Below are 17,149 nucleotides of genomic sequence, written 5' to 3'. Positions count from 1 at the left end.
GCCGGCCAAACGTCCAGACACCTTAACCACTCGGCTATCGGGGATATATGGGGGGGGGGGGGGGGGTGGCCGCACTCCAATCACCAAACTTCAGTATGACACCCATTCAGTGTCCATTACACTGTGCTCATTTTCTCGGTGGTCGCAAGTTCGAAATACCCAGTTGATTCAGGGTGTCGATCACTAAGAAAGCTATAAGTATCGAATACCACTAGCATAATACCCGACTGCAATAGCTACAGCAATACCCTTCTACTTATCAGATGTCAACTTATTAAGCTATCACTAATGGGACTTCGGTAACTGAGAAAGGTGCATCGATAATAATGTAAAGGAAAGAGGAGGCGTAACACCAACAGAAAAGTAGAAAGGAAATCTGTTACTGCGATATCTTAAAGTTTAAACGTGGAACTCCCTGCAAGAAGACGCAGAGACATCATAGAAGGGATACGGTATGTTAGCAATTGAAAGAGAAAGCTGGAGCTGGATAATGGGATTACAAACTAGCAGGTGACTAAGTACACGGGCGGATCCAACCGATCGTTTTTTGTGGGGGCAACGTCAAGTTGGTAGGTTAGTTTAGGGCACGAATCTGTAGTCCGTCAATGCTGCTATAAATTCATTTTTTATATTTCAGTTTGCATGTCAATCACTTTCCATATCACATTCATGAATTGTTCTAATCGTTATGCTCTAACGATGCACCCGTTTTCATGATGCTAACCAGGTTTGTCGGCTGAGTGGACCAGAACCAGGTTTGGGGTCGGGTCTCCGGCCTGGTGCCATGGCTGGGTCCGTATCCATGTCTGGACCGGGGCCCGGGGATGGGTATGGTGTCTGGTATAGGGCCTGGTCAAGAGCCGGAGCCGGTCTGGAGCCGGGCCCAGAGACGGGGCTGGACCTGGGGCCGGGTCTGGCGTCGGCTCTATGATCGAGACTCGGGCCAGGGCTGGGTCTGGGGCTGGGTCTGGGATCGACGTCGGATCTGTAGCCATGGCTGGGTCTGTGGCTGAAAGCTAAGGCTGGAGAGTATGGCTGGAGCTGGCTGTGACACTAATAGGGTTGGTGAGTGCTGGAGCTGGTGGGCACGAGGACTGGGACTGTCGGGCTGATAAAGATGAAGCTGGTGGGACTGAATGGCTGGAGCTGGTGGGGCTGGAACTAGGGCTAGTGGGGCTGGGTCTCCAGCTCCACCCAGCCCCAGTTCCAGCTCCAAACAACTCTGGTGATCAGCTCAACCTTCGAATTCCTCCAGCTTTGCTCAACCCAGCCCAAGCCCTATTCCTTGCCTTGCTCCGGTCACAGCCAGGCCCAGGACTCGGTCCCGGCCGCGGACCCGGCTTCAGGCTCGGCCCGAGGCAAGGTCCTAGCCCCATACCCAGCCCCACACTCAGCCCCAGCCCATACTAGGCCCCAGACCCGACCCCAACCCCAACCCCAGATCCGGCACCGGACCATCCCCACACGAGGACCCAGAATCCGGGCCTGGGTCCCAGAACCGACTCTAGGCCCGGAGCCAGATCCAGCCCCCTTCCCAGAACCGGCTCCAGACCCGACGCTGGCCTCGAGACACGGCACTGGTCCCAGACCAGGCCTCGACACAAGACCAAGGCCCAGTCCCAGGTCCGGCCCAAGACCCGGCACCAGACCCAGAACAAGACCCAGCATCATACCCAGTCTCGGCTCCAGTCCAGTCAGCGGCCCCAGATCCGGTCCCGGTCCCATACTCGGTCCAGCAGACCCGTTACCAGATCAAGCACCAGACGACTAGGGTAGATGTGAAGTTTGTGCTGGTGCTGGGGCTGGGCCTGATGCCGGATCTGGGCCGGGTATAGAGCCAGGACTGAATCTGGGGTTGGGTCTAGTGCCAGGGCCTAGTCTGTCTTCGCCGACTGGAACTGGGGCCGGGTCTGGGCCCGAGACCGGGAGCGGGACCGGGTCAAAGGCACAAGGCTGGGCATGGTGCCGGCTCTGGGCCCGGGACCGGGTCAGGGGCCGGATCTGGGGTGGGTGTGGGGTTAGGGCCTGATTTGGTGCTGGCGCTGGGTCTGCGGCCAAGGCCGGGCGTGTAGTGCAGGCACTTGTCTTATGTGCTCGCCCTCAAAATATCGCTGCACTGAGACGCATCAGATCAGCATCGCTCTTTTTTAGACTGCGTAGTCGGCAACAATGTTTGCAGGTAAGTACTATCAGTGACAAGGGTGGAGCTTCCTATTCACTTGGTGGGGCGCCTGCTCCACCAACTTGCCATTTTGCCCCACCAATAAGCGTTTTGCCCCACCAACTTAAGCCGATTTGCAGGACTTTACTGCTTAGCAAACCTATGTTTTTCGCATTGAGGAGCTTTGAAATGTCTGTGTAATGCAAAATATTATCTCTGTAATGAAAAGAATTGATTCATTGTTGAATTTTATCTAACTTAACAATCGGACATTGTAGGTTTGACAACTTTTTGCCCCAGGGGCGGCGGATTCGGGGGGCAGGGGGGGGGGGGCAGCTGCCCCCCTGGCAAATTCGTGGGGGGGGGCAAAAGTATCTTTTTGCCCCCCCATAATTTGTGACAAAGCCTAGAAAAGAAACCATATACCTGATTATGCTGTTCGATTATCTGAAGATGTAACCAGATGCCCATATACTTTATCATACGTTGCCTTTCATGGCAAGCGTTCGCGTTCAATTGAAGTTTTTCTCTCTTCAACCTAGTTTTGGAGGCATTATAAGCGTCCGCGTGACGCAGCAGCAACCCAGGCCTTCAGTGACCGCTTACAGGGGCGACGGATACGGGGTGGCAGAGGAGGCATCGTCCCCTAAGAAACTTTTGGAGGAGGGGCACACGCATATTCTTGCCCCTCCATAATTTGTGCCCTAAACATGACGAAAATTTCCATAACCTGATATTGCAGCTATGCGCTCCTACAGTTTGTCCAACGGTGCCTTTTGAATATGTGTAAATGCTAACCATTTCCGCTTTATATCATTTTTTTGTCTTTTCAGATTCGATTTAGAGATATTTTAAGTGTGCAAGAGACGCAACTCATACCTTCAGTGGTCGTTTGCCGCTATTTTGTACCTACATAAATGCCAAATCGCAAGCGAGCGGAGACGGAAGGGCTAGCCATTCGCTTGCGGATAGTTAGGACTAATGAGCGCTCATAATAAGCCACTCCCCTGATTTTTTTCGAGCGCAACAGTTTCCAGCGCATAAAATGGTAAACGCCGAAGTCGTACACATTGACCACATTGACCAATGCACGGTATGGTATGACACCCAAAGGCCAGTCATCAGAGATCTGCTTTGGGCATTCGGAGGCTTGTGTGGGGCCAGTGTAAAAACTGGATGTTCACAGTTCAATATCCGCTTTATTTCGATTTCACTATTAACCCGCGCCCTGCTGGGGGGTGTTTGAACACCCCCCCTTGTGGTTTTTCGCGAATATCTCAAAAACGGCGGCGCGGAGCGCCGCCGTTTTTGGTACACCTTATCATACATCAATCCTACACATGTTGTGAAAATTTCAGACCAAGGTCATTCAAGGTCAGGTCACCAGGTCACTTGAAGTGACCTCACCTCATAAAAAGTTCCAATGTCTGTCATAGCTACACCGAGTGACCTATCACTTTGAAACTTTCAGCGATTGCTAAGAGCAATAACATGTACAAAATGTATATCTCAAAATTTTGATGTCGATGACCTAAGGTCAGGTCAATTTTGCGACCTCCCCATTATAAGTCAATGGGAGAAAATTGAAATGCGCCTCTTTTGGACGAAAGACATTATAAACACTCCCAAACACCGAATTACAAGTGGTTTAGACACACTGAACATGAAAATGGTGTCCGTGACCCTTGTTTATGCCCTGAGGTCATCTTAGGTCACGAATGGTATCTAACAGTTTTTCGCAAATAACTTTTGATAGAGGCATGCTAGAGCGATGAAAACGCCTTAGATGTGTTCAGCTCGATGATACGGATCGACTGATATGCAACATGACCCTTTCCGGTCAGGTCATGACCTTGACCTGAGGTCAAATTTTCAAGTTGACCTTTCAAGGTCAAGTTATAGTTCATTCGATGCGTCTTGACGAGAGGAACACGATGCCGGTAAAAGTAAGCTCGTACAAGGCTTGGGTCAAAAGTTATTGCAGAAAAACTGTTTCCGAAAAAATCGGCTATTTTTGCAGTTTTTGCCCCCTGCAGGCAAAACCGTTGACGTTAGGTCAAATCTGAGAGAATTACTCAGAAAGGGCGTTAATAGGGCTATCGAATGCGCTTTTCCGCGGCGCTGTAGCTCTATTGGTTCCCGAGTTATGCGTTGGCTTCTTGGAAATTTTCGACATTCGACCTGGAAATCGGCGAAATTTTGCCTTCAATGACCTCTGGTGACCTGACCTTTGACCTGACCAAAAAATTGACCGAAGTGATTTCGTCATTATTTTTTACGCTCTTTCGAACGCCGCCTTCCGCGTATCGCTACGTGGCCCAGGAGCCGAGTTACAAGGGGGGGGGGGGTGTTCAAACACCCCCCAGGGCCCAATCTCACCAAGTGCGGTAATCTCAATTTGGGGTAAAATACCAAACTACCCCACTCCGTAACTACAAAAATACTGTCCCAAAATTAAGTTTACATAACTTGGTGAGATTGGGCCAAGTGCCCAACCTCACCAAGCTAGTTCAACTAATTTCGGGGTAGTATTTTTGTAGTTATGGAGTGGGGTAGTTTGGTATTTTACCCCAAATTCAGTTTACCGCACTTGGTGAGATTGGGCCCAGCAGGGCGTGGAAATCCAGGACCCCCAGCCGGGCGCGGGTTAAAAAAGTAAAAATTAACCCTCTCCCTGGCAGGGCATTTTTCATAACACGGCCTGGCAGGGGGGGGGGGGTCGATGCGACCCCCCTCGCGATTGGCTCCTATGGCACCTAGAAACACCAAATTTGGTAGGTAGGTGGGCCCCCCGGAGTTCTCGCACCTGTGTAAATTTGGTTACTCTAGGTCAATATTTAGGGGAGTTTGGGGGGTATAAATGTAAAAATTTCGTTAAAAACAGGTCAAAAGTTTTTCGCTTATAACTTTTGATCTAATTAAGATAGAGCAAAAAGAAAAGCACCAGTGAACTGAGCACGTCAAGGCGCGTCAAATGATATACTTTTTAGCTTGCTTAAGTGTACTTAAAGTTTTTCTTAAATCTTAAGTAAACTTAAATTTATAAATTAAGTTCAAGTTAACCAAATTGCATCATATCGCATATCATTCGATTCGGCTGATCGCCAGGAGCACAATGATACCATTTTTTAAGCTCTAGCGTCATTATGTGCCAAATTATTGGCAAAAACGTCATTTGACCTCAGTTGACCTCATTTGACCTGACCCATGGATAAGTACACCAAACAAAGAAGCACCAAGTGACCTGCTGTTAAGTACTGTGGTTTCAAAGCACAAAAGTGATGGAACGAAGCGGATATCTCCAGTATTTTCCGAATTTAGTATTTTCCCATAGGCTTAACATTACGACGTAATGACCTCTAACTGACCTCAGGTCAGTGACCTAAAAAAACCCGAGCTATATGTTATACAACTCGGTGAACTTAGCACATCCTGAAAGTTTGAAGGAAATCAGTCAAAAACTGTGAGTTGGACAGGTGCAAAAAGAAAATTGAAATTTGGCCATGACCTTGTACCGGTTTTTCTGACCTGGTGACCTGACCCTAGGTCACTCGGACCTGAAATTTTCAGGTCATATGTAAAAAGGTTGCCCCATAGGCTGTGCCAAATTTGGCGGCGCTGCGCCCCGCCGTTTTTACGCTATCTTCGAAAACCCTTAGGGGGGGTCGCATCGACCCCCCCCCCCCTGCCAGGGCGAGGGTTAATGTTGGAAACTTTTGAGGGTTAGGGCACTGATCATTAGTGGGTCTAAAGGCTGGCTATAGAATAAAGAGCATCAAACACGAACAGTAGCGGCGGAACACCTTCAATTAAGGGGGGGGGGGGCACTGCCGACTTTTGGTCCCATTCTTTCCATGCAACGCCATATCGCTAACGTTAAAATGCCAAAATCAAAGGGGGCACGGTGCCCCGGTGCCCTCCCCGTTCCGCCGCCTATGAATACGAAAGCAAAATCTAAGGCATTTTGGAAGAATGAGTATGCCCCGCAGCGTCCGATAACTACCACCTTCCAGTGGGTCAAGCCAACGGGGCCCAAGTCTATAATGGCACTTAACGATAGCACTAACCTTGTCTCACTTTTCGTTGAAGTCTGTTCCGAATGGTTTCGGCCACAGACTGGCTGCACTGAGGTCGTTTGGTATGTGCAACTGTAATTAAAGCCACCTGAGGCGCCCTGACACCAGGCTGAAGCTGGGTTGGAAATGCTTCGTCTTTGCAGATACCACTGGCCGCTGTTTCTCGAGTGCCTGAACCGGTAGATGTCGTGGCAAGATTTGGTGTGATAATTTGAACCTTTTACCGCAGTCAGCGCACCCTAAAGCCCTAAGAAAGAAACGCCCCACCCAGAGCTTCTGGATTCTCGTTCCAGGCCACCGTTCCTTCACCCCAGCCCGCCGCCGCGCTCCCTCACCTCAGCCCTCCGTTCCCAGCTTGACGAGCGTTTGGGCCTTATTAAGCCTTGCTGTAGGTATAGGCTTCCTGTATAAACCCATCGAGACAGCCCTGAGCCCGTCTCGGTGAGCTTAGTTGGCGAACTACTGCCATTGGGGAGGGTTTCTGGCGGATCGCTGTCCCAATAGGTTTAGATGCGACCGACTGTCTCTGAATGTTTGAGCGGTCTCCTCCCGCTGTGAGCTAGTTTCAGTTGATATCTGTCTCAGAAATACTTTTTAAAGGAAGGTTAAACGGAAATCGAACGCAAAATGAACAGAGGAAATGGTAACGAGTTACCTCATTGAAGAATAGCGCTCGCCTACTTCAAAAGGGTTGGCACCGTTCTTCAACATCTGATATGCGATCGGGTTATGACACAATTTTTCCCATTGGAGCTTTTTTCTTATACAGCAATAAGAAAAGCGTTTCATCGTCCACTGGCGGATCCAGGGAGCGGGCATTTAAAGCAGATATTTACTCTCCCTCCCCCTGGCCCCCATGCATCGCCTGAAATAGACAAAACGTACCCTCCTTATTTTTCCTAATAATAACACTTTTATCAGGCTTTTTTTGCTTTCTACTGTTCAGCAGTAGGGAATCGAAATCCGAGGAGTTTTTGGATTTTGGACACTTTTTTTGGGGGGTATGTCCCCTACAGCGTCGAAAACGCCTTTCTGGATCCGCCTATGACATCATCTCGACTGGGATCTTGCCCCCCCACGCCAAAATCGAATCCGCCACCACTGTTTTGCCCCACCAACTTTCCTGGAAAAGCTCCACCCATGATCAGTGATACTAAAAAGGCAAGAGTACTAGGTGTTGTTTAAGTCTTCTTTTTTTGCACATTTGCCTCTCGCAAGGGGGTTTTCACGGCGCAGAAGGCGAGGTATCGGTGAGATGAGAAAGCCAGCGGTGCGCAATTTTAAGGTCTAGGGTCAACTGTTATCCGTAACGTTTGGTTTCGAAACTGACTTACATTTTACTGATTAAATATCTCATGACCTTGGATAATTAAAACTGCAAAATTGTTGCGGCGTTCGACAAGTAACAACACTCCGCCGATTTAACTGTAGACACTAACACCACTTCGTCGTTGTCTCATTGTCTCATCCTGACGGTAATAGATGGGAAGGATTTATATCTTACCTACCGTACGGGGCCCGTCTAATAATGTACTTTCAATTATAGCGCATTATGTAAAAAATATACAAAACGCCTTCCCCAGCACGGTGGGGATAAGCCGCGATCGAGCATCTGGGCGGTTCGAGGACCTATTGCCCTAGCCGGTAACAGGAGGAAGTCATCGAGACATTTTACTCGGTACCGGAGCCTGAGCTGGCCCGAGAGCCTTGAACATTCCTGGCAGCAGTCAGACGCCTGCCAGTCATGCCGTTACAAGGCCTCCGTCAATAAAATGGCATCGTTTAACTAAGAAAAGTGTGATGTTAAGGTTTGGCGGTCCCTGACAATACGATACGCTACACCTACGATAGCTCACGGACGCGTTTTGCGATTTTTGTTTACTCAGGCCCATGTCACTCCACTTCTGATGACATCATATGGGGGCCTCAGGACAATAATGGCGCGGCGCGCCACAATCGCTTCAAAGCTACTTGCCAACAGTTGCCATTTTTGAAAATATTATTTTGAAATAGAGTTGCAAGTAATAAAAATATTGTAATAAAGTTGTTGAATAAATCGATACCATATCTAAAAACTTACTGAAAAATGATTTATTCATAGTAAAAATATAAGCTCGATGCGATTTTACGTTGCTTTCCTGCAACTGCAGAGGGTTTTTAAATCGTCTATATCTTCAAAACCGGCCATTTCTTAGCATATTGCTGCTCTTTTTTATCGCTAGAAAATTAGTTGAACTTTCCAATGACATCAGTGGTTGAGCGATGTGTGTAGAGTGTCACCAACAATCTTCAAATGAAGTTAGTCATTTTTACGTTGTAAAGGAATGGAGTACCCCTTTCGAGCATCAGGGGTGACGTCACTCAGGATCTGTCTCTGATTGGTCGGCGGGGGAGTGACTGTACCTTCTATAGATGGCCTTGTGTTTACTGTTTCCCCATGGTTTCCCTTCATTCCATTTATGGGCCTGTTCCAGCGCCTCCAGAAACCTCCAGAAAGCTCCAGTAAGCTCCAGAATCCTCCAGAGCGTTCCAGCGCCTCCATAAAGCTCCAGAAAGCTCTCGCCGAAGCTCCAGAAACCTCCAGTAGCCTCCAGAGAGATGAGAGGTCCAATTTTCTCTGGAGGGTCTGGTCTACAATTATGGCGGGCACGTGACATTTTGTGCTCAGGCAATTGGCGCGTCAGTTTTCAGATTTTCAACGTTTGGTGCGTGTTGATTTAGGTATGTAATCTTTAAATTATTTCTATTGTAACAGAACATAATCGAAAGTTGTTTGATCTCGCAATTAAATCAATTGTTCGTCCTTCCGTTGTCACCGGGACGTAATTGGCGTTGCGACAATAGTGACAATGGATAGGTAGGTAGGTACCTACCTGCCTACCTCACCTATTGAGATTGATAGATAAGTATTTGCAAGAGTGCTTTGCGTTGCATTGGCACATATTAATTTAGAAATTTTAGTAGAATTGTACTTGAATGCATTGAATTAAAAATCAAAACGAGATTGTTTCTTCTGAGGTAGCCGAACAATTGTGTGCTCGGTAATTCATAGTGAAATTGAGTGAATTATTTTATTTGAATTTATTAATATTATAATTTAAAATGAATTTAATTAAATTCTGTATTTAGATGTAAACTACCTACTTTCCAACCAAACTGCAAAGAGGAATTTCCACCAGATCGCTGTGCGTACTCTGACTTGGCGGAGTTCAGAGATATTTGGTGGTACAATGTGAATGTTGTGTGGAACAAAACACTAGTTGGCGTGAGCTGGTGCAGATTTATCACCGTAGTAGCGTTGTCAACCCAGTCGAAAGCTGTACCTAGTCAATTGTTGTGCATGTATGTTGAATCTATTGCTAATTTCTTGTCCAGCTTTTTACAATAGTCATCAGCTTATTTGTGTTTATGAATCTGTACCATTCCAAGACAATGCATTTCATCAGTATGTTGATTCAGGAAACTGATAGAATGATCCTCTTTTCAGATCAAAATGGCTGAAGACGAAGTCTTTCTGTGCTCAAAATGCATGGTGGAAGGTCCAATTAACTGGATTGTGCACCACACATGTGAGGGCATTGATCAAGTAGTCCTAGACGATTCCCAGTCTAGATGACGAGGAAACTGGTCTAGACAATGCAGTCAAAAAAAAGAAATTGGTCTGATGAAGCGACAAAGTCGCTGATATACCTCTATGGCGTTCATAAAGAAAAGTTCTCAGACCCCAGGTACAAGAAGAAACTTGTGTGGAACAAAATAACAGATGAAGCGAACAAAAGTGGTGGTGGTTTGAGTTTCAGTGTCAAACAGGTAAATAACAGATGGGAAACTCTCTGTGATGCTTATAAGAGGACAGTGGACAACAATAGACAGTCAGGTAGAAGTCGCAAAATCTGCCTCTACCAAAAGGAGTTGGAAGACATCCTTGGCAAAACCCAAGTGTCTCTCCGAGGATCGTCCTGGGAAGTTTGACACCCGACAACACACCGAGCTCGGACAGACAGTCCAATAGCGCTTCTAGCCCAAATGATGCTTCTGGGTCAGCTTGCCCATCTCAGGTGATCAACAGTACATCTGAGACTCTCAAATCTCCTTCGATGGGGAGCAAAAGGCCTACACCCAGTGAAACTGAGGGAAAAAGCACGAAGGCTAAGAGAACATCCAACGAAGAGGTTCTAGAGTTCCTTCATGGCATGGAAAAGAAAAGACAGGAGAGGCACAAAGAAAATCAGGAGCTAGCATATAAGATACACCAGGAAAGGCTGGCCCTCATGCGTGAGCTTCTTGGACGGGGAAAAGGTAGGCGTCAAAGTGAAGATGAACTTGGTTCAAGCTGAGTCCTTAGAGGCGTGGGTCGCCGGATTGCCCATGAAAGTTCAAATCAGGGGGTGTCGAAGTCTAGTAGGAAAATCTGGCAAATTCCCTGCGTGACGTCACGTCGGGGATGACCGACGGCACCTTGCACTGAAAGATACGGCAGAACGGCTTTTTTTGAAAAATGATTAAAAATACTTTTGTGCTGTTATGACGCATAAAACGCTTATCAGCATGTTCCTCATCATGTGATAAAGGCATATCCGTGGTCGAAAATAGCTGAGCCCCTCCCAATTTCCAACCACCGACCTCATAAGCAAAGGATGTAAGCGTAATCCTTAAGGGCGACTTTCCTATACATATCCGTACATATGCGTCCTTATGGAAATCGGTAGTGTGGCGATTGGCGACGCGCGCGACATCTGTGTGGCGACCAAGTGGCGACTGTGGCGACACCTGGTGGCTGCTTTTCTGCTGTATGTAGGCATTGGGGTTTTGCCAGATGTGGTTCCTACTGCTACACCACTATGTTGACCCAATACTAGAAAAGTTATTTTGCTAGTAAAAGGCAAGCAAATTGAAAGTTGATTTATAAAATTGCTTATAAATGATTACGAGATGATAATAAAGACATTTTGATTGAATAATTATTTAAATAATCAACCGTGCAACTATATTCTGGTAGGTTTAGTAGAAATAAGTCCGTGCAACCTTGTATTTAGGGCCTTGGTTCAAATGGCCATTCATTAGCTGGGGAATGGTGATGCAACCAAGAGCTTCGTTTGTGTGAATACGCTGTAGTGCATTAGATCATAGTTCATTTTTATTGATAGCCAAGAGCTGGTGTCATTTGCGGTTCGCCGTGAATAGCTGTGCCATTTGTGATTTGCCGTATTACGCGATGCCACTTTGTTCCTACTTGTGAATGCATCAGTTGCTGTTTTTTTTTCTCAGGTATTGGCATAATACATCTTACATAGTAATCCCTGCCTCTCAGCGGGCAATGGAAGGACAGACTAATGAGGCCATTCAACAGTGGCGCCTGAAAAGCAGCGCATCAGCAACGTGTATTTATGGTGCACCGACCACATTAATGGAGCCACCTCGTTTCTCTACTCACGCTTGGTGTAGTTAAAACCGTACTAAGACGAAGAAGGACACGGGCGACGTAACATTACAGACGACCAGTTCACTTCATTTCATTTATTTGGAAGGCCACACACAGGTAAAACCCATTGATAGTGGTCCTCAATCATACGATCATTCATTTATACACATCCAGCAGGCATAACAAAGGTGTAAAAATAAATGTCTGAGTAATGCTGAGCATGGCAGACTTCGAACCGTCCAAAATGTCAAAAAGACAGACATCTTTGGACTAATTGCTGCCAGCTTGGGCATTTTGACCGTCCACTCGGCGAAGTTACCGGACCACAGACATTGGATATGCATTTGCTGAAGCTGGCACCTCTAGCACGGACACATATTACCTAAGTTCCGGGCCCAGAAAGGCAGTCATCAGCTGTTCTCTTACAGGTGCGCCACGCTCATCACGCCTGTCTTCTGCCGCGTCATCTCGATGGCGCGGCACAACAACCTCGAGCCTCTCTGCACCATCGGTAAGCTCGCCAAAGTCATCGCCCCTGTCGCCACCTGCCAGACACATGTTATGCAACACACAGGCTGTGATGATGGTTTTGGTCGTGTCAGCGATGCTCCACATCTTCAAGAACTTGAGCCTACGGAAACGACCCTTTAACAGGGCAAATGCTCGCTCGATCACCATACGCCTCTTACTTACTTCTGTGTTGAATCGCTTTTGACGCCTTGTTAGCCTTTCGTTATCCTTGAACGGGGTGATCAGTTGCCCTGTTAAAGGTAGTGTGCCAGCTTTCCTGGACCGTATGGAGATAATGGCCCAGATAAGGAGAACCGGATTTTTAGAACTTATCCATACCTTCAAAACTCATGGAAACGTCTTAAATTCTTCAAATTTTGAAGACCCCAGTGCGAAATTCGCCCCGACGGGTTGTCGGTCGTACCCCAACCACATTTCACACCACTATGAACAATAAATGCACACACTGAAATCGCTATTACCGATATGCTCATCCAATCAAGTTTCGATAAACCCGTTCATCATCATCTCCTGCGGTTTCGAACACGCCTGTATGATCTAATGCAAGAGACGGTGGTGCGGTAGACCGCGCCCAAAGCCAGGGCCCCGGTAACGTGAGGTAGCCGAGTCGGGGCAGCGTGCGCTGACCCAAGCCGGGGCCGCGCGTCCTCCCGGTGTCATGTGATAGCCCGGGGCTGCCCGCGGGGATGCGGTAGACCGCGCCCAAAGCTGCGGCCCCGACTTGGGTCAGCGCACTCTGCCCCGACTCGCCTACCTCACGTCAGGCCCATGTCGTCCCCTATCTCTCTGCGTGTCCACTAACACGAATGACGTCACGCATGTGGGCGGAGCTATGGGCGGAGCCTAACGCACGCGGCAGTCCAAGCCGCCATATTTGAATTTATATTTTAATAGAATCTTGCCGATATTTTGGGTGAAGTCAATTTATATGGATAGCTTGGTGACAGTTTAGCTATACGAATAATAATTTATTATGGATGTGCGTATATTCAGCTTGGAATTGCAATAAAAGTTCCGCACCGCATAGATTCGAACTCGGGACCTTTGGAATACTGCGCGGGCACGCTAACCACTACACTACCGCGACCGCGCGGCGGCCGGCGGCAGGGAGGCTGCGGAGACATGGGGGGACATTTTACGCTTTTGTGAAAAAAGCAAAAGATTTAGCGAAAAACACGTAATAGATAACTTGCAGAAAATTGTCTGCTCTTTCAGATAAGATACTAAGGTTTGATATATCTTGTGCAGACTTCATTCTACAGTGCTTCGAAAATCGCTCATTTACATGGGGATTGAACTGGGCCTCGAGACTTGACTCCAAATGACGTCACGAGCTGACGTCACGAAAAGGTAGAATCGCCGGACGACCCTACCTGGTATATAGGGCCTTGCCTCACGTTACCGGGGCCCTGCAGCTTTGGGCGCGGCTTCTGCTCATACTTTGTGGTGCGGTGGTGGTGCGTCGGGCCGCGCGCTCTGACTTCGGCCAAGAAAAATGCGTCAGCTGATCATTGTCATTTCTGCCACTTGCGTGTGATGAAATGGGGTCATAACTTAAGAGACGGCTTTTTCATATCAATTATTTTACATAAAATCATATTTCAAACCATAAATAATGTTCGACAGCCAAATAAAAGAAACAATACCAATACAGGCTTACAGTTTAAGGCTCGACATTGTGTTGTCTACGATTAGACAGCTGATAACTCATTCCCGTACGTCGTAACTCTATAATGACCTTTGCTTATTGTCACATGTGCGCTGCATTCGCGATTGTTGTCGACGCCTGTTTGCAGGCCAGCCCACTACAGTTGTTATACATATCGAAAAACCGATAAACTTTTAGGCGAAAAAGGCACTATTCCAGGCCCATTTTTTGCGATATTAGGTAAAAACAGAAGCTTCTTATCCTAGGAAAAATAAAATGGGAAATCTTTCAAAGGTGGCACACTACCTTTAAGGGGTACGCGCTATCTCCTAGAATGACACTTTCACCATCGGGACACAGTCTGGGAAGCGCCTGGCACAAGGGAGAGTTACGGAATACCCGGGCATCGTGAACCGAGCCCGGGTATCCCGTTAACACGTCAATGAAGCGCGTGTCAGCCTGGCAGACCGCTTGGAGAACCAAAGAGTGGAAGCCCTTTCTATTTACATAGACCTCCTGGTCCTCGACTGGCTGGGAGATCGGGATGTGAGAGCCATCGATGGCCCCCACCAAGGCCCTAAATACAAGGTTGCACGGACTAATTTCTACTAAACCTACCAGAATATAGTTTTACGGTTGACTATTTAAGTGATTAATCAATCAAAACTTCTTCATTGTTATCTCGTAATCATTTATAAGCAATTTTATAAATATTCTTTTAATTTGCTTGCCATTTACGGGCAAAATAACTTTCTAGTATTGGGTCAACATAGTTGTGTAGCAGTAGGAACCATATCTGGCAAAGCCCCAATACCTACATACAGCAGAAAAGCAGCCACCAGGTGTCGCCACAGTCGCCCCACAGATGTCGCGCGCGTCGCTTATCGCCACACTACCGATTTCCATAAGGACGCATATGTACGGATATGTAAGGGAAAGTCGCCCTTAAGGATTACGCTTACATCCTTTGCTTATAAGGTCGATGTTTGGAAATTGGGAGGGGCTCGGCTATTTTAGACCACGGATATGGCTTTATCACATGATGAGGAACATGCTGATAAGCGTTTAATGTGTCATAACAGCACCCAAGTATTTTTAATCATTTTTCAAAAATAGCCGTTCTGCCGTATCTTTCAGTGCAAGGTGCCGTCGGTCATCCCCGACGTTACGTCACGCCGGGGATTGCCAGATTTTCCTACTAGACTTCGACGCCCCCTGGCCCCCACAATCTCGATGCCCCCAGCACAGTCGATCGCACCAGCTGCAGTGTTGTTTGGCCACTTCACGTGTTCTCCGAGCAGGTCGTTTACGATCGCATTCGTCAAGCGTCGGTTCGAGCGTATTACACTCGACTTGGTAAGATCGAACCTGTCACTAATGCTCCGAATAGTGTCCTGATTGGCTAAAGTCCACAGAAGGACCAATGGTGCTTTGCCTGGAGAAATGGGCTCCCTTCCGCCATGGTCTTCGGCGTACGCCCCTGCCGCGCCCAAGTCCTCCTGCAGTTGCTGCACCTGGTGTCGAGTCATCCTAGAAAAGGAAGCAGTTGGGTAAGAAACGATGATGAGGCACACACACTTTATCTTACTGGCTGTTATCCCCTTTGAATACAAGGGATGTAGGTAAGTGCAAAACTAGCCTAGCATGAAATGCTGCAAACCAACAAACTCAAACTCACCGGAAATGCCCACGGAAGTCATCATCAAGGTAGGCTGGTACAGTGGCTACCACATAGCCTCTCGCTCTCACTCTCTCAGCTTGATCATCTCTGAAACAAGGCATATTCAAGTATAAGTAAGACTAATACCATGAGTAGACATGGCCATATATACTGTCACATATAACCTTTAAATTGTTCTAGGAGAAAAGGTCTAATGAACTTGAATAACTTCAACAGCAGTGGCGGCTCAAGGGGAGCAAAATGGGCATTTACCCCCCCCCCCCCCCAACGGCATAATTTTAACATTACGCCTATGGACGAGACATGGAAAGAATCGATAAATTGTTATGGTTTGGCCCCCCTCAAAACTCTGAGCTGGATCCGCCTCTGTTCAACAGAAACTAATAAGATTGCGCAATACGCTATGACTTGTGATAGAAATTGAAACGATATTAAATTTATATACCAACCTTATATCCTGGATGTGATGAAGTATTTCTTCAGGCATTTCTTCATCTTCACCATTGAGTAATGCTGCCACTGCCTGGGCATGCTCCTCCTCTAAGTGGAGCAACATCTCTACTTCTTCTTCCTGAAGCTCACGTAACGGTCCTTCCGTCATGACTCGAAGATGAAAGACAAGAGCTGTAAAAACAAGGATCATATCATTATGACATGTCATGCTCATTAATCATTATGAATTTTCTGTTGCCAAGTCACTTTTTGATATCATTAGCATGCGCTAGAAACCACTAGTCCTAACAGAATAAGAAACCAGTTTAAACCACCACAAATCACAACAACCACTGAGATATTTTAATGCGGTGCCTAATTGTCGTTACTTGTTGATTTTTTTTTTATGACTCAACAGTTTACATAATTGCCACTACCCTCTTCCAGAATTACCCTTCCTCCTTGAGCCCAGGATGAAAAGCCTTATCATTTATAGCAATTGTTTGACTACAATCCTGTTTTGAAACTAATGCGCCATTACCGTATACAAAAGACACCAGCAGTTTTATCTCCAGATAGCGTTCCAGCGCCTCCAGTAAAACTTCTGGTAGAGCCTCCAGTCCAGAATTTCTTCTGGAGGCGCTGGAACAGGCCCTATAACTCATACGGCCTCGTCATCGACCCCACTACCAAGAGCATTTCAAGGAGATGCGTGACCATGGATATTTGTAATTTTTAGTATTACTTCTATGGCCGGGTGTTAAATGGAAAGAATGGATTTGAAGCGGCCTCCGTCCCCTCCAACTGCCCGGCGTATTTAGTACCCGTAAATTTTCAAACACATGTCCTCTATAGTCTTCGTGGATAAACTTCGATACACAAATGGGGCTCGGTTCTCCCATCTGCTCTCGAGACTTTCCATCTGTAATTTCTTCGAATTGACACATTGTTTTCAAGTTGTACGTATCCAAAGGGCCGTTCCTCAACAGGAGTTGTCGATTGGACTTCTGGCAACGTTGGGTCTCGGTAGTCGGTGCTGGGCGACGGGTCTCACTATTCATGGCTGACGTGTGTGTGTGGGTGTGTGGGTGTGTGTGTGTGTGTGCGTGCGTGCGTGCGTGCGTGCGTGCGTGCGTGCGTGCGTGCGTGCGTGCGTGCGTGCGTGCGTGTTAGAGTTGCAAAATTTCCCTACCGCGCT

The 17,149-nt window shown here is 47.3% G+C and overlaps 1 protein-coding gene across 1 annotated transcript; it reads right to left on the bottom strand.

The window, feature by feature from the left end:
• Positions 1 to 1,694: 1,694 nt before the first annotated feature.
• Positions 1,695 to 16,144, bottom strand: LOC122366354 (putative nuclease HARBI1). Its single transcript, XM_043338530.1, has 6 exons — positions 15,969 to 16,144; positions 15,517 to 15,606; positions 15,065 to 15,368; positions 14,162 to 14,408; positions 9,382 to 9,560; positions 1,695 to 1,820 (listed from the first exon to the last, which is right to left on the bottom strand). The coding sequence occupies exons 1-6, from the start codon at positions 16,118 to 16,120 to the stop codon at positions 1,695 to 1,697; spliced, it is 1,098 nt and encodes a 365-aa protein (XP_043194465.1). The 5' UTR covers positions 16,121 to 16,144.
• Between the last annotated feature and the right edge of the window lie 1,005 nt (positions 16,145 to 17,149).

The sequence above is a fragment of the Amphibalanus amphitrite genome, unplaced genomic scaffold (genome assembly GCF_019059575.1).
Source record: "Amphibalanus amphitrite isolate SeventyFive unplaced genomic scaffold, NRLGWU_Aamphi_draft 000799F_arrow, whole genome shotgun sequence".
Classification (NCBI taxonomy): domain Eukaryota; kingdom Metazoa; phylum Arthropoda; class Thecostraca; order Balanomorpha; family Balanidae; genus Amphibalanus; species Amphibalanus amphitrite.
The sequence above is the reverse complement of the archived record's forward strand: the minus strand, read 5'-3'. Positions and strand labels throughout refer to the sequence as shown.

Coding starts and splice junctions, on each gene's coding strand:
- LOC122366354 (XM_043338530.1), bottom strand. CDS start 16,120: ATGACGGAAGGACCGTTACGTGAGCTTCAGGAAGAAGAAGTAGAGATG. Junction 15,369..15,516: donor GACTTCCGTGGGCATTTCCG/GTGAGTTTGAGT, acceptor TTCCTTTTCTAG/GATGACTCGACACCAGGTGC. Junction 1,821..9,381: donor CTTTGCAGTTTGGTTGGAAA/GTAGGTAGTTTA, acceptor TACCCGGCCCAG/ATCCGGCATCAGGCCCAGCC.